General features: G+C 39.3%; 1 protein-coding gene across 2 annotated transcripts in view; it reads left to right on the forward strand.

Moving 5' to 3' along the window:
• The window catches only part of GAP43 (growth associated protein 43), a 101,550-nt gene that overhangs the window by 49,767 nt on the left and 33,230 nt on the right, over window positions 1-18,553 (forward strand). For both annotated transcript variants that reach the window (XM_025476842.3, XM_035710114.2), the window contains exon 2: window positions 5,564-6,176. In XM_025476842.3, the coding sequence (XP_025332627.1) occupies window positions 5,564-6,176 (613 nt within the window). The remainder of the gene's footprint in view (window positions 1-5,563; window positions 6,177-18,553) is intronic.

The raw sequence follows: 18,553 nt of genomic DNA on the forward strand, positions 1-18,553 counted from the left end.
AAGTGGTATTTCACTGGATTTCTGATCCTTGACGATATTCAAAGAAACACAGAAACTTCAGCATGAACTTTAATACTTGGGCATTTTTTCTGAAGTATATGCCATCAATTATATTTGAAATAAACTATGCTTAAAAATAGACTGAAATTTTCTATGTGAATTTTATCTCGATAAATTATTAATAAAACTAGAGTGAGCCATAGTAGATGTCTGCCAAATATAAATATATAATCAGTACTTTATTTTGGTTTCCTTACGGATTGCATAAGAACCTGATAGGCATGAAAACTATAGTATGATAATGAAAATGTTGCTTAACATATCTCTGGCTCTCCAATTTCGCTTCTCAGAAATATTTTTTGCTCAGCCAGATAGAAAATATTTTGATTTACTAAAGATGTTCTTAGAAAGAAGAATCGGTGTACACCAAGGATTTCTTTAAAGGCATTTACAGTTCAATCTTATTTAAGGGAAAATTTGAAGTATTTTAATAGTAGTATTTGTGGCTGGCAGAAGTAGATACAGAGCCAAGTTTTTCTGTGCTTAGAAGGTTGAGGCAGTACTGTGATAATTGGAAAATATGAATGAATTGAGGTACTCCAGTTGAACAGATGATGATATTTTAGTTCTGGAAGTCGGGGATTCATTTGCCTAAAGTTCTTTTGTATCTTTTTTTTTTAATATTTTATTTATTTATGACAGATACAGAGAGAGAGAGAGGCAGAGACACAGGCAGAGGGAGAAGCAGGCTCCAAGCACCGGGAGCCCGATGTGGGACTCGATCCCGGGTCTCCAGGATCACGCCCTGGGGCAAAGGCAGGCGCCAAACCGCTGCGCCACCCAGGGATCCCAGTTCTTTTGTATCTTAATAAATGCAAATTTTTGGACATCTTATAATGAATCCCAAGTTGTACACTCCCCCTTCCCCAGAGGGAAAGGAAGACATTAACCAGAGCAACAATGTTAGATATTAAATTACATCTTACATTTGGCTTTCTTATCTGTGATTCTTTTTTTTTTTTTTAAGATTTTATTTATTTATTCATCACACACACACACACAGGCAGAGACACAGGCAGAGGGAGAAGCAGGCTCCATGCAGGGAGCCTGACATGGGACTCGATCCCAGGTCTCCAGGATCACACCCTGGGCCAAAGGCAGTGCTAAATCGCTGAGCCACCCGGGCTACCCTGTGATTCTTAAATACTATTGAAAATTATTGTCCTTTCACCTAATAGATTTAGAAACTTGATAAGGTCCCAACAAGTTATTATAATGGTATGCTGTATTATAACAATTATTTGGTATATAATATTTTTATCAAGATATAAGATTTATGCCAAAGCTAAAATCTTGGATGAAAGGTAAAGATTTTACATACTTGAATTCCTTCAAGACTTTATAAATTACAGAGCTCCCAAACTGGTCAATATAAACAATAAGCTATAGAAGTGAAGATTCCTTAAAAAGTTGTTGCAACTTACGAGATTCTTCCTACGTATAATTCATTGCATTGAAATGTCCTCCTCAGTTACTTCACAGATAGCAATAATCCCATGTAAAAATAAAAGAATTTTGAAGTTCCCTCAGAAAACATCAGAGCTCAGCACAAAGCTTATTTGCCACAGGACCCAGTTGAAAAGTAAATCTTTAAAAAAAAAAATGTTTTATGTTTGTTTTAAGTAATCTCTACACCCAATGTGGGGTTCAAGCTCACAACCCCAAGACTGAGAGTCGCATGCTCTTCCAACTGAACCAGCCAGGCACCTCAAAAGTAAATCTATCTTGATGAGACTTATGAACTGACTCTAGCTGCTGAATACCAGGATCCTCTTTTTTTCCAGACCTCTTCCATCTATAACTCACTGTGTAGACTACTGGCCTTGCTTTACAAAATGGGCATAAGATCAGGTGTCTAATGTGAATTCCTGGGAAATTACTGATTGTTAAGGCACCATGAGGTTATTCCTCTCAAAAAAAGCATACTGAAAAAAGAATGTTATGTGGGTAGAGACAGTACCACCTGTTCACTAGGGTCCCAGAGTGCCTAGCATGGGCACTCACTATTGTGAAATGAATAAATGAATGGTGGTGTTGACATGATGCTTTACAGATTATCTGTCAGAAGAAAGCCTAAGCTATTACAGGTTGCTAATGCAATAGCATCAGACTTGGGTTTGGATGGGAGGGAAGAGGACCTGAGCTCAAATACAAGCCATAATTTAGGCAGGTCACTTAACTTCTCGGGGCCCTTTTTAGAAACTGAAAGAGTTGTGCTGAATTTGCTGAGTGACCTCTGGTTTCTCTGGGCTCAAATGACCTTTGTCTACTTCCAACTGGGAGAAGTTCTATGTGGCCTGACACATTAGGGTTACCCTGCAGCCACTCTTAGGAAAAACATCCTCTTCCTTCTTGTCTCCTCTCTCAAGAAAGTATACTCTTAGTCCAATTACCTCTAGTACTATGAAGGGAATTTTACCAGAAAATAACCTGGAATTTAAGTCATATTAATAGAATCAATTAGAGGTACAAAAGAAAGACACACACACTCACCATTTAGTACTGTCTAGCTTAAGACCCAGTTTTTACTTAAAATATTTTCCTCTTTGGATCTTTCTATTCAGTCACTTAAGCCCAACCTTATCTTAGGCTGGTTTCTTCCCTCCCCTCTCTTCCTCTCTTCCCTCTCCTCTCCTGTTCTCTCCTCTCCTTTTCCTTCCCCATTCCTTCCTTCCCCTCCCTTCCATCTCTGCCTCTCTTTCTATCTGAAATATTTATGTGAGTTCTCTAAAATCCAGTTTCTCTAAGTTTCTAATGATGTTAAGTGGTCCAGCAGTTTCTCCAGAATGAGCGGCAAGCCCGTAGAAACTTTCAGCACCTCTTTGGTTTTCCCTGCCTTTTTGGGTGCCTCGCTCTTACAAGATTGCCTTCACCTCTCTCCTGTGATTTTGGTCTTCCATGATTCTCTCCCTTCCTACCTATGCCTTCTTCTTTTGTGTTCCTTATACTCCTGGATTGCTCAGATGAGGCTGGTCCCACAATCCTGGCACCCAAGCCTAGTCTGAGCCCTGTTAAACAGATATTTTAATGTCGATGCTATGTACAAAAGCTTAAGCCCTGATCATTTGGAAAGGTAAAGTGGTAGATAATCTGAAAAATTGAAAGAGAAAGAAAGTTTCGGTAGTTTGGGGGAAGAATCAAGAAGAGCTCTTGCTTTATCCATGTAAAGCTTCTTTCGTTCTAGAATCAGTCTTAGCTTCCTTCTTTTTATGTTTCAGCTTTTAAAAGGTTTCATCCCCTTTGCTTTGTGTTCTCAAAGGGGAAAAGGGACTGTAAAAAAAAATTTTTTTTGCACACCTGCCCACTCTGAAATGATTAGTTTGTCTACTTTCACAAGGAACAGTATTTGTATTAAAGAGCCACTTGGCATCAATGCCCAAGTGCAGATGTCCTATCCTATCATATAAGACTGTGCCTCATTCAGAAAACTCAAGATAGAGTAAAATAAATTAACAACATCTTGGCTCTGTGCTCCATTCACAACTGTTAATTTAACAGGGTTATGCTTCCATCTCTGAGCAGAGAGTTCCTGGCAGGGACAGCTGCTCCCATGCCCCAGATTGTGCTGTGTGCATCCCAGTAGGAGTTATCAAGAACAGCAGGATGGAGGGAAAGTGGTAGTGCATCAGAGAGCTGAACAGAGTCACAGCACGACACTGGGAGGAGAGAGAGAAATGGGCCTCTCTGTAACGCTTTTCATCCGCTCCTTCGTTCTTTGTACGGATACACGCACAGTTAACTGAGGGAGAAGATAAACTGCTTTTAAAATTTATTGGAAAGAGGATCCCTGGGTGGCTCAGTGGCTTGGCACCTGTCTTCAGCCCAGGGCATGATCCTGGAGTCCCGGGATCGAGTCCCACATCAGGCTTCCTGCATGGAGCCTGCTTCTCCTCTGTGTTTCTGCCTCTCTCTCTCTCTGTCTCTTATGAATAAATAAATAAAATCTTAAAAATAAATAAATAAAATTTACTGGAAAATTGTCAGTCTTGCTTTTACTGTTGTATGTAGCTAATTTTCAAAAATAACTTTGTGTATCCACTAGCATGTTGATGAACCTACACAGCAACAGGCCCATATGCCTGTCCAGAGACTCAGACAGACCTACATCATGATTAGCAGGATCTGGGTCACTGGGGTAGGGCTGGTAGGACAGATAAAAAATACTCCCTGTATTGATCTGCTGTGGCTTACCTCTTAAACTGGAGTGAAGGCCAAGATCAGGCCAAAGTCAAGATTGAGGCCAGACACAGGACTTGGTACATGAAAAGCACTCTTCTGTTATTAGTCCTTTGAAGGAAATGTGCTGCAATGTTCACCACTGTCTTTCCCCATTGTCTAGAACAGTGAAGAAGTAAACAAAAGTTAAATGTTCCACAGTTAAAGGAAGAAGTGAATGGAGACTATAAGTAACCGCATTAGGGCACCATGGTCAACCATAGAGCTACATAAAATTTTTGTGTACGGACGTCCTTATACATTTCCTTCCATGACTATACCTTTTCTGCCTATCTTCTGATTTAATTTCCTAATGGGAAAAAAGTGATTTTCAGCATATGTTACTCTATAAATGTTACAACGAAATGATAAAAAAAAAAAAAGAAAGAAATTGTGTTCAAGTCTCTTGCGTTCAGTAACAGGATGACTCCATTAATGATAATATAAAATTAATTTTAGGTTTAAATTGCTTTGGGAATAGAAATTGTGATTTTAGTGAATATATGCTACTGTTTCAAAAGTGGAAATGGTTGTTTTCCATACTTTTGTTTTTTTTAACTCAGAAATCATGACCATTTCCTATATTCAAATTTTGAAGGTCTCTGTGTTGATTAGTGAGGTTAGACCACATAAAGGTGAAAGTAGGCATCATTTTGTGACCAGCATTCTGAGTTGTCACATTCTGAACAATTCCCTCAAAGCCCTGAAACTCGTTTGCATTTTGCACTAAACCATGATGGATTTGTGCTCTAAACTTTTATTTATCATACTGTTTGCCTCAGTCTATTGGTTTTCTGACCAGATTTGAAATCTTGGGAAAACAAATAGACTTTTCCATAATAATTTCTAAGCCGTCATGTTTTCCATAGCATCCTCTTTCAGGAATTGTGAAAAACAGTACCTTTCAGAGCTCTTTGATTAAAACCTAGGATGAACGTAATTTGAATTATCAAGCTATATCTTTAAAAAGGCCGGTTTAAGTTTGGTAATGGAGAGAGACATTGAGCTGGGGAAAGAAATACATATAAAATAATGCCAGTGATTCTGGAAGGCCAAGAGGACATTAGTTTTCCCGTAAGACAATGTGTGGTCTACCCAATTCTCCATCAAAGAGAGGAAAGGCTTGATTTGAATCCAGAGTCTTGTTGACTTCTTAACTTCAAACATGGAGCCTCCTACAAAATACATGGTTTAATGAATATTGTTGAATGCTGTGATCTGTAGGAAAAGAACATTCATTCCACTTCTTGTGTTTTTGTTTTTTCAAACCCCCCTTTTCTCCACAAAGGTTGAAAAAAATGATGAGGACCAAAAGATTGAACAAGATGGCATCAAACCAGAAGATAAAGCTCATAAGGCCGCGACCAAAATTCAGGCTAGCTTCCGTGGACACATAACAAGGAAAAAGCTCAAAGGAGAGAAGAAGGGTGATGCCCAAGCTGCTGAGGCAGAAGCGAAGGAGAAGGATGAAGCTCCTGTTGCTGATGGCCTGGAGAAGAAGGAGGGAGAAGGTGCCACTCCCTCTGAGGCAGCCCCTGCCTCAGGCCCCAAGCCTGAGGAACCTGGCAAGGCAGGCGAAACTCCCTCCGAGGAGAAGAAGGGGGAGGGCGCCCCTGATGCTGCCACAGAGCAGGGGGCCCCCCAGGCTCCTGCCCCCTCAGAGGAGAAGGCCGGCTCTGCTGAGACAGAAAGTGCCACTAAAGCTTCCACTGACAACTCGCCGTCCTCCAAGGCCGAAGACGCCCCAGCCAAGGAGGAGCCTAAACAAGCCGATGTGCCTGCTGCTGTCACTGCTGCTGCTGCTGCTGCCACCACCCCTGCTGCAGAGGATGCGGCTGCCAAGGCAACAGCCCAGCCTCCAACGGATGCTGCAGAGAGCAGCCAAGCCGAAGAAAAGATAGGTGAGCCACCTCCAGGGCCCTGCCTTGGGTGGGTGGGCCCCCGGGGCCATCAAGGGACAGGGAGAACATCTAGAAGGGTTTTTTTTTTCCAGGAAATTAAGGGCAGCTGTGCTTCATTCCCCAAAGCTGCAGGGCTAAGAGCTAACTCTGGCCACTTACACTCCCCAGTATCTCCGAGGCCCAGAAGGAAATCCGACGGGTCTGTGTAGCAGCCAGAAATGGAGAGATCTGGCAAGTATCTTATTAATTGAATTGGCGTGAATAGTAAAACTAGGTAATCCTGGTTTTAAAAAAAAAAAGTATTCTGCAGGCTGGATACACTTAGTTTAATAAGTAATTATGGAGGCTATATATATTATATAGATGGGAATTAGCTAATGTGATTATTTGGCTCTGGGAAGTGCCTGGTTATAAGTACAGCCAACTCCCTATTGATCCAGATGATCTATTTGTGAATTGCTGGCAGCAAAAACATAATCTCAGACCACCTTTGCCTATCCCACAGTATGTTTCTGGGCATTCTCCCCACCATCAATTGGTGAGTAGTGTGCGTGTGTGTGTGTACGCTCAGAGAATGTTAATTGTAACATTGAATCAGGGTCAAACTAATTAGGAAAATAAGTCTGTTGATGTTGCCAGAAACAAAAGAAAAACCCCAAATATAGAACATGCTGTGAAGTCAAACATAAATTATCATTTTGCTATTGAAGATACTACTTTCTACCATATACATAAATAATTGAGAGTTGAACGATGATTACAAAAAGGAACTGGATTCTCTTCGATTTGGAGCTTTAACTTGAAAGCTGGAGTGTTTTCACTATTATGGCCCAAAGAGCCTGTGCAGAATTGGAATAGAGCATTCCTAGAGCAAGATCGATTTAACGGAACGTCACCTCTGGAGACTAGACCCGTCCCTCACTTTAACCATCCATATTGGTGAAGGAGGCCCATAGTCTCCAAGATTTTTCTCTAGCTCAATATGTCCCATGAATAACTTTCAGCCTCAACGAATTTGAATATAAAATTGCTTCTGTGCCAATTTAAAAGTTTGGGTTTACTCCTTTTGAACTTGGTGAATTTAACCCATGATGTGTCCAAGAACCCATATTGTGGCCCTGAGAAAGGACCTACTACATGGGGGTTGTCTGGGAAATGCTTGGCATCTGACCATTATATTGAGAAAGTAATCATTGGATAGTTTCCTTGATATTCATTTTAGATACTAAATTAGATATTGTAGTTGACAGATGATTATTTTAGATATCTTCAAGTCTACTTCTTTCATCTTACCCCCAAAATTCCGTAAGAAGCCAGACTATATTGATTATTATTCTTATTAGCATTATCTGCCTCCAGACAAACCATATGTCTCTTTCTACAAGTGACTCATTTTAGATCTTTATTCTAACTACATACCAGACTTTGTGGTTAAGAAGATGGGAATATTTCCCTAGAAAAGGTAAGGCATGTGATAAAGAATGGGGTGTTGGTTTTAATTTACTCAGCAAAACCAACCTTGTTGACTACTTTTTTTGCTATTGTTTTGGGGTTTTTAAGGTTTTTTTTAAAATTTTTTTTATTTTTATTAGTTTCAGGTATACAATATAGTGATTCAACAATTCCATACATAACCTGGTGTTCATCACAAGTGTGGTCCTTTATCCCATCACCTATTTCACCCATCCTGCCACCCACCTCCCCTCTGGTAACGATCAGTTTGTTCTCTATAGTTAAGAGAGTTAACTACTTTTCTTTTCTTTTCTTTTTTTTTTAATTTATTTATGATAGTCACAGAGAGAGAGAGAGGCAGAGACACAGGCAGAGGGAGAAGCAGGCTCCATGCATCGGGAGCCTGATGTGGGATTCGATCCCGGGTTTCCAGGATCGTGCCCTGGGCCAAAGGCAGGCGCCAAACCGCTGCGCCACCCAGGGATCCCACTACTTTTCTTTAGATCTAAGGTTATAGTCTCAGATATGATGGCTGGAAATCACTTTGCATATGAAAGACTACCTATTATATCATTTTTATAAATTTAGAAATTAATCATGGTTTTAAAAACAAAATACTTGAATGAATGAAGTCACATTTTTTTATTGGAATTTCTAAAGTTATGAGAATAAACAAACACATGATGTGATTTTAGGTATGTTTTCATGATTTGGATTAACAGAAAGACAGCTTGAATCAATGAGGAGTCTAAAGTATATTTTTAAGGAAATTCAGTTTTATTATTTTGCAAATTATGGTAATTCCAAATGAATTAACAAAGTTTTTTATATAGAACATGCTCAATAAATGTCAAGTGATGAATGAATGAAATTGACTAGATTTAATTTATAGATAATAATTTGTTCACTCATTCTTATTCCACCTGCAACCTTGCTTACTCCATTCACTTATTTGATTAAAAATGTGTTTGGTTTTTGAAAGCAAGTAGAGATTGTGCTCTGTCCTAAGTTTTACAAATTCCAACTGAAAAATATCTCAATTAATCTGATTGGAAGTGTAGGTGAAGTTCAACTTGAAGGTAATTACAAAGGACAATTTATTTTACATTGTTTCTGAGTTTGGGGTAGGTATTGTCTTCTTGGTTAGATTCTGAAATGCCGCCTGTAGCTTCTTTCTGGACTGATGTGTCTATTAGCCTTGCCTGCTATATGTGACAAGCACAAATTACCCAGATGTGGTGAGTTTCAGGAATCACAGAAACTAGAGGTGACAGGGCGATCTATCACAGCATAGGAGGCCCAAATTCCCAGGAACCCTGTACCACATTTTCTTCCATTTCCCATTGGATTTCATTCTAATCCAAGTTAAAGTAACAGTATTTCCAATTGAGCCCCTCCATCTGGAAATGGATGGCCACCCTGAGTTGCTATAGGATTCTATGGCTGCCTGGATGAGCATAGAGAGACAAGAAGAGAATATGGAGTGGGGTTTGGGGCAGAACATGTGATTAGAGAGACTTCAGGACAATAATTTCTGTCTGCAAGAGGGTAAAGAAATTCAGACCAAATCCGATCCCTGCTTTAATACAAATGGCAATGCTTTGTAAATTCTAAATATGTTATTTTACTTCCTTTACTGTTTATGGGTTTATGACAGATAGATGCCATTTATATTAACCATTGGAGTTGGCTAGTTTTTTTCTTTCCTTGCTTTTCGAAAGCCTCCAACTATAGTTCTCTCTTACTCTGCTTTGCCACTCTACCTATCTCTTGATATGCGTATGACTGAAAGATTTCAGTGCATTTCTGATGATGATTCCTTTATAAGAGGAGGAGTGTTTAGGCATATCTAGGATACTGGTCCCCTTTAGCCATCAAGAGAGAACTTCCAAGCCAACTTTAGTGATAGTGTCCTTGGTGTCTCTTGGTGAACAGTGTTGTTCTGCTCATTAGGCTCTCAGTGAAGGAATTCTGCCGTTCTCTTCTCCATGATATTTGTTTTTAATTTTTATTTATTTATGATAGTCACACAGAGAGAGAGAGAGAGGCAGAGACACAGGCAAAGGGAGAAGCAGTCTCCATGCACCGGGAGCCCGACGTGGGATTCGATTCCGGGTCTCCAGGATTGTGCCCTGGGCCAAAGGCAGGCGCCAAACCGCTGCGCCACCCAAGGATCCCTCTTCTCCATGATATTATATTGACTTTCCCCAGTAGAGGAATCCAACATCTCTGCTGTGGCCATATTCAGTGATGTAGTACTACCAAAGTAATACATCCAGGTGGCTAGAAATCAGGGAGGTTGACTAGGTGGTTGCCACAGTGTACTTGACTGATACTAGTGGCAGGTGTTACTCTGCATTACCCTAGGTTTTCTGTATGTTAAACTTGGCTGCATTTTATTTTCATGATCTCATTACTTCTTTCTAACTGGAGTCATCAATAATGATCTTTGAAATAAGGGAGGTGTTTTTTTTTCCTTCACATTTTAATTTAAAGTCTAGTTAATTAACATACAATGTAGAATTGGTTTCAGGAGTAGAATTTATTGATTCATTACTTACATATAACACCCAGTGCTCATCATAACAAGTGCCTCCTTAATACCCATCACCCATTTAGCCTATGTCCCACCCACCTCCCTCCATCAACCCTTAGTTTGTTCTCTATGGTTAAGAGTCTCTTATGGTTTGTTCACACACACCTCTCTTTTTTTTTCCTTCCCATATGGTCATCTGTTTTGTTTCTTAAACTCCACATATGAGTGAAATCATGTGTCTTTCTCTGACTTATTTCACTTAGCATAATACACTCTAGGTCCATCCATGTCATTGCAAATGGCAATATTTCATTCTTTTTTGGATGGGTGAGTCATATTCCACTGTATATACATACCACCTCTTCTTTGTCCATTCTTCAGTTGATGGACATTTGGGTTCTTCCGTAGTTTGGCTATTGTTGATAATGCTGCTTTAAACCTCAGGGTACATGCCTGTACATTCCCAGGGCCCTTCAAATCTGTATTTTCGTATCCTTTGGGTAAATACCTAGTTGTACAATTGCTGGATCATAGGATAGTTCTATCTTTAACTTTTTGAGGAACATCCATACTGTTTTCCAAAGTGGCGGTATCAGTTTGTATTCCCACTAACACAATAAGAGGGTTCCCCTTACCCTGCATCCTCACTAACATCTGTTGTTTTCTGTGTCAATTTTGGCCACTCTGACAGGTGTGAGGTGGTATCTCATCATAGTTTTGATTTGTATTTCCCTGATGAGGAGTGATTTTGAGCATCTTTTCCTGTGCCAAAACAGGTAGATGTGTGATTGTCCTGCCTCTTTTCCCTTTCCCTTTCCCTTTTCTGCTCCCTTCCTCTTTCCCTCTCTCCCTTCCTTCCTTCTTTTTTTTCTTCCATTTATATTATCTTTCTACTATGCTAGGTATGAGGATCACAAAGATGAGTAAGATATGGCCACTGATCTTACGGAGTTCTGATTCAGTCGTGGGTGCAGGGTGTAATTCAGGAAGTGGTGTTGAAAATAATCATAGTAATAATCTCAACTCAATTAAATTCTGCAAGAAAGTATGGAGTACTTCTGTATGCCAACACACTTTGGGACAAAATATGAATGAGATAGTGCTTCATGCAACATGAAGCATTCTGAAAAAAAAAATGTTTTTATATAATGTGTGTCTCTATTGCCAAATTGTTATCAAAAAGAATGGATGCAAAATTCATAGTTTCTGGAATCATAATTACATGTAAGAAAATAAAATAGCCAGCCCACGTTTCCGGATTTGGGGCAATTCTTTATGTTCCTCTAAACAAAATTTTCCCAGGGCCCAAGGTAGCTATCCATAACATTTTTAGCTCTCCAAAGGAGAGTTCCTCTTCTACCAAGCTCTACATTAGATGTGAGATTTCCCAAGGATATTTACACTTATTTGGCAGGGTGCCTCATAAGCAGTTTTGATTTGAAATGTGGTTTCATCCACTTCCCAAATTTATACACAACTCATAAAGAGTGAAAATTTGGGTTGTGCAACTCCATAAATGTTGTCTATAAAACATGGGCACCCTGTCTGATACTCAGTGGCATGCTGTTTAAAAACTGTTGATTATTAACTTTTTATGGAGCATTTTTATATCGCTAGAGTAATCATTTTTATTGGCTTTTCTTGACAACAATCCAGTGGCATTTGAAAATGTTTTCTTTTCTGCTTTTACATTCTGAGAATAGGGACAAAGTAAATGCATAATCTGTCCACAGACAGTCCGTGATGAACCAGGAGTCAAACTGAAAGGACTCTAAACCCTCACCTTAACTTTAGCCCTGCAGTTCTTTACGTCTCTTTTAAGGTACTGTTTTTTATCTCAATCCTTGCATTTTTCTCTTTATCTTAGCAGCTGTGACACTTTCCGATTATTGTCAGACAATACCAACCAGGACTTTCCTGGGCTGTTCTGTGTCCTGTGTGTCCAATAAGATAATGCAGAAGAAAGAATACTGGACTACCTTAAGGAGACCAGGGTTCTACCTCAATATTTCTACTAACCAGCTGTGAGATTTTAGGCAAGTTGTTACTTCTCTCTAGATTTCAGTTTTAAGAGGAGGAGCTAGGAGAGTTGGCTTTTAAGGTCTTTTCGAGGTTTAACATACATGGTTTTTATAATGGATAGCATGTAACGAGCATTTATCAAGTGTCAGACCCTGTGATGACTGCTATATGGGGATTACCCCCTTTAGTCATGAAAAGCACTCTTTTCATGGTGTAAGTACTTTGACAGATGAGGTGTCTGAGGTTCAGGGAGATTGCAGCACTTGATCATTGTGAACAGCTAGCAAGTAGCTGAACCAGGTGCTGCGCCTTACATTGAACCCTGACACCCCTACAAGTATATTCCAAAAGAAACAAAGACAAGGGGAAGATCTAAGAACCCCAATATTGTGTCCTAATCTAAGAACATCCCTTTCATTTGTATAATTGGATCCTATAGGCCCTTGTCCAGGAATCATGAGCAATCATTTTTACAGATGAGTAACCAGTAATTACCCATTCTTCCTGGTCATAATTCCCTCACCCCAAAATTATTGGGAATATTAAACTAGTTCTGAGTCTTAGGTTCCTAGTTTAAAAATCCTTCAAGTACTGTTTTATCAAGCCTAAGAGAGCTATAAAGATCAGTTGAAATTGGTTGGTCTTAACAGAGGTGCTACTGATTCCATTGAATATGCTGGGAGAGCTGAACATTAGAAAGTGAAATTTTTAGATCTCAATCAGACGAAAGTAACTTCGTGTGTTCTAGGTGATCCCCACCCTGAATTTGGCTTATCAAAATTACTATCTTTTAAAATTTGTGTTTATATCTTTTTTGTCCCTTTTGGCAAGTACGTTTCTAAAGGACTCTGGTACCTTTTTATTTGTAACTAAAATAATATATAGAACTTAATAGAGAGGGCAGATTGGAATACAATGACTCTTTAATTTAAAAAATGTAAGCTGACAAAAGATAAGAGATGTTTTAGAGTCAAGAAACTCGTATTGTAAAGCTTTTTATCTATTCTTTCATAGCTCATATTAAATAACTACTATTGCCTCATGAAAGAAGCTAATAATCAGAAAGGCATGTAAGTAACTCTGCGAATTTTAAAGTGGTAAAACTATATTTGGAAATGAAAACGAAAGAGTATTTCTTAAAATACAGAATACTTTCAGATGCTAATGTATATTCATCAGATATATTTTCTTGTTTTCTCTACTCACATACACATGCACACAGCATCCCAGAAGGATTAAATGGTGGAGTCAGAACTAAGAGCAGCAAGGGTTACATAGTCCATTTGGCTAAACATGGAGAGAGAACAGAGCACTCAATTTAATGGACTAGAAAGCACTGAGTGGTCATTACTCTTATTTTCTTCTCACAATCATAGCTTCATTAAGTAAAGAATGGAAAGCTTTCCCTAACCAGACATAAAAGGAGGGTAAAAAGGAAACCAATGGTGTTGCTTCAAGCTATAGAACCTGAGCCCTTGAAGATCTCCCAAGATGATATGGTTCACAGCGTGCATAAAGAGGAGAGAGAGGTTTGAAAGGATGTGTAAGTTTTGCCAGCCCTCTTAGTCATGTGTGAATTTTGTGTCATGAGAAAATGACTGAAACGGGTGCTGAACCTCAGACCAATTCCTATAATCAAGAAAATTTGAATCTCTGCATCCGTCTTTCACCAGCTATTGATCTCACAGCAATAAAGCTTGGCTCTCTAAGCCAATAATTTATTTCTGGGCTTATTTAAACGAATTGCCTGTAAATTGTTTTCACAAGGATGATGAATAGAATCCATGTTTTCAATAGATCCAATATCATATAGGAAATATTTGGTGCAAATGCTCTGTATTTTCAGCATGATAGACTAAACACCACTTACAGTCAAGAGATTTGGGTTCTTGTTCAGGGCTTGCTGTGATTCCAGACCAGTCCTCTATCCTCTGGGCTTAGTTCCAACACCTGCAAAGTAAGTGTGTTCAATGGGATCTTCTCTGCCTTCTAGCTTGAAAAGGCAAGTATACAATGATAGACTGAAGAGGGATCCTTCAAGGGTGGGTGTGTGGCCTCTTATTCAACCATCCTTGCTTTCCTGCAGCCCCTTATTTTCTCAGCTATTAGGAAGTAGGTTTAGCAGACAGGGTAGATAATAAACAAGTCTAAATAGAGTGGCAAAGAATCCAGGAAGACTCAGCTCCAAGAAAGTTATGGTTATGCTGGAGGCCCAGGAGACGGAGAAAAAATAAAAAGAAAAGAAATTTTCTAACTCACTTTATACTTGAGATTGAAAATGAAGAATTGACAGGGATGTTTTCTGATATGATTAGACTCTTCCTTACATCTCTCCTAACCCTGTCTCTGAGATGGAAATCGACAGCTATAGTGGCCATAATTTGCTGTCCATAGTTTCACTTCCATTTTAGATTTAATTTATTTTTTTATACCCACCTTATTTATTAAAATAATTAAAGTAGCTTCAAGAGCACATGGAGTCTTGAATCACTGTGTAGAACAATGGCTGCATCTGACAGACAATTGTGGTTGATAAGCATTTAAAAAATGTTGTCAGTAGAGTGACACTAAAACGTAAGAATTATATGGATAAGCCTAATACAACATTCCTCCAATTCTTTTTTTTTTTGGGGGGGGGGGGAGATTCCTCCAATTCTTTTATTCATTCTACAGTTATAGTAATTGGATCTTAGGCCATTAGTGAAATTAGCTAACAGGCCTAAGTGGTTCGAATTGGGCTACCAAATATTCCAAGAAGAGATTTGTGTAGGTGATGCACAGGTTAGTTGTAATTAGTTAGCAATTCTCAGCCATATTTTCAATCTTCACATCGCAAATTAGGGGAATGTAGAAGACAAAATATTTCAGTTGGGTCATCTCATACTATTCTGTTTGGAATAGAATACCACTTTTAAGGTATCTTCAAGGGGAAAAAAGTACCCTAGGAAGGCTAGTTGCTTTTATTTATAAATCATGTTCAATATTAATGTTCTTTCCTGGAAGCATATATATACTCAAGTAAGTTCTGAAGCTAGTTTTTTGGTTTTATTTTTTTTCCAATATTAGTAAAACCTTTTGGATTTTGTAAAAGAAGCCAGAAACCATTCCCCTAAAATAGTCCCTTCTTGCTGGTGCATGGAAAATGTGTGTATTTCTAGAGTAGAGAAGAACATTTTATAGCCTTGCAAGAATCTTCTCTTTGGGGTATGAAAAGGTGAAAAGTATAATTTAGAAATGCTGAAGCACTGTATCTATGCCCATAGCATACTCTCCTGCCAACTTACTAGCACATATGTACACACACACACACACACACACACACACACACACACACACGCAGATCTGAACTGTATGGAAAGGCCTGCTCATGAGTTCAGGCTGTCCGAGAACATCTGAAAGAACACTGAACTATATATTTTTCCACTCTTGAGGCCATCAAGAAGCCAGGAGTGGGGGGAGGGAGCAGAAGCCTCCAGGAACACCTGCATGTCTCTCAGAGGATCTGTGTGGAGAGCACCACTTCTTCCTCTGCTGGGTGCATCATTGGGATGTGTCTGTGAATGCAGTGAGATGGGGGGAGCTAGGAGGACGGAGGCTGTCTGTGATGAGATTTACAGTGTGTGAAAGTTAGACTTCTGTGGAGGCTAACTAGGGGCAAAGAGTCTTCTCTTCTTGGAATAGAAGACTTCTTGGTATAGTGGTTAGCTCTGCTGAGTTTTGAAGGAAAAGACGTATCTACTAAAAAAGAGAGATATCTTTTGTTAAAAAAAAAAACAAAAAACCTAGAAACTATCTTTCATATGAACTAACGCAAAAATACAGATACTTTAATTCAAGTCATAATTCAGCAGCAGCTATTGAAGATTAATCCATAGTGGAAAAAGTAGCTCCACCATATGTTTTGCTCATTGTTGAGTCCCCGGCACCTGTCACAATGATTGGGGAATAGAAGGCGGCCAGTAAGTATTTGATGAATGAACTAAGGATGAGTGAACAATGTTACTACAGTAGAGAAAGTCCTAAACTGACAGTAGGAGACTGGATTCTAACCTGAACACCTTGGGCGGGTAAATTCCTTGCATTTTCTGGGAGTGAGTTTATCCTTTGATGGAACAAAAATGTTGGACGGAGGATCTCAGGATCACTGTTTCCAAAATAGCTCGGCAATGCCCATGTTACGACACATGCCAACCTCTATGCGGATCCTAAGTGACAAAAGGAGGCAGATACTTGCTTAAACAGAAAGCTGTGCTGCTGTCAACCTTTCTGCTATTTTGGAGGCTGCATAGAGCTTGCTGGAAATTTTGCTGCTACTCAAAGGCATACGTCATCCCTGAAGTAGCTAGATTTCAAGCCATCCGGAGACCAAAGTGAGCATTTTGCATCACGTTCAGAAACATATTGAAAACTGGAGGAAACCAAAGCTGCTCTCTTCTGAAAGCAGGTGATTAATTTCATTCCGGCCCCGTGAGTGACCCGTGTGAGGCTCGTGCCAGTGTGTGACAGGTACACCCGGAGAAGCAGTGGTCTGCCAGGATCCTTGGCTCCTTTTCCTTCTCTGACATGTTTAAGTAATCTTCACAGGGTGTTAAGAGTCTCCTGACCCTGCTGTGCCCCACTATAGGATGAATTGTTGATACGTTCCCAAACCAACAGTGTTGGGACAGAGACCAGAAAACAGGCTTTCCCACTCCTGTTGCTTATTGTCCTTTCCCACAGTGGTATAAACACAATTTGTGTACAGCTTGTGAGCTGTTCAAACTACAGGCCATAAGGAACTGAAGGAGGCTGAATAGATTTTTTTCCCCACATATAAACTGTAACTTGAAGCAACTCTCATGTAGTTGGTGAAAAGAAAGATAGGGCCCCCACTCTGTGAAACTGTCCCTTGTCCAGTCAAAAGGGCTGAGAAAGCCCAGAGTTGAGCCATGCATTTGCAGGATTTTCCAACTGGTGTAATCAAATCATTTTGGAAAGAAAAGCAGACATGGAAGATGTTGGTTTCCCTCCTTCCTTCTCCTTTAACATGGGGGTTTTAATATACCAGGTGGAGAGGACCTGGCTTCTCTTGGAAAATACAGGTCAGCTTCCTCTTTCTTGCCAGTTTTTAAAAAAGGAAAAACAGAGGGTAGATGTGAAGCAAAACCTTGTCACTTCCTGATGAGCTATTTATCACCCCCAGCAAAAAGGTAGACTTTTAAGATGTAACACCGTTTTTGTACTACATTGAGTGTGGTCTGGATACAAGGTTGGCGCAGTTGTCAAATTACATATTGCTCTTGAACTTTTTTTTTTTTTTTCATTTAAATTTAATTAGCTAACATATAGTACATCATTAGTTTCAGGTGTAGTTTTCAGTAATTCATCAGTTACATATAATGTCCAGTTCTCTTGAACTTCTATAAGCAGAAACCCTTCTCCACTTTCCTGACATCCTGATAAAGCAGGCTCTTGCAAGAGTATCACACAATAAGTGAATAAATAGTTTTTCATGTTCAAATTAATCTGGGAACTCCGGCTGCATCACATCAGATGTCTACATCATAGGATTAGTTTGAAAGATGAATTAGAATGAGCATTTATCACATTTTCAGGCCTTATAGAATAATGTCTCTCTTTCCCACTCTCCCCCAATCTTCATTTTAGTCATTGTCTGGCCATTTGTCCTGAGTTTCCTGATGACTGCATGTGGATATATGTTACAGTGTAACAAAAAAACAAACCCAAAACATAAATCGTTCAAGACTGATGGCCTTATCAGATATCTGCAGTGATTGATGTACTAGTAAACTGGCTCTCCAAAACAAAACAAAACAAAACAAAACAAAAAAACCAATTTGAAAAGGCCCTGATTTATAGTATTTGCCAATTTCTGTGGTATAAATACTCCCATCATAGCTGATTTCAGGCTACCAATCAATGTGTTGTCACTGAACACACAGATGGGAAATGTTGCTAACAACTTACTTTCAGTAGCCAATGTGAGCCAGCTCCATCATATCCCAAATGAATATATCCTAATAATTTAATAGACTTTACTTTTGGTGGAGTCTAAAATACTGGAGCAGTAGTCAGCTCCCAAACAGCATGTTGGTATAGAAGCACATAAATATCGATCTACAACACTCACAAACTTACATGCATACACATATCATAGGCCTTGAGAACTAGCTTTAAACATTTGCAGTGATTTCTGTTACACATTGTACACCTATCAGTGGTTAAGGAAAAGGGGGAGGTTTAGAAACAAACGTACCTGCTATACAACCAGGAAAATAGTTGCTACGGAAGGAATTGATATATATCTAATATTGCCCTCAAAAGTGTGATCTCAGCTGCATCTTTTTAGTTAATTGAAAGACTTTTT

Source organism: Canis lupus, chromosome 33 (genome assembly GCF_003254725.2).
Source record: "Canis lupus dingo isolate Sandy chromosome 33, ASM325472v2, whole genome shotgun sequence".
Lineage (NCBI taxonomy): Eukaryota > Metazoa > Chordata > Mammalia > Carnivora > Canidae > Canis > Canis lupus.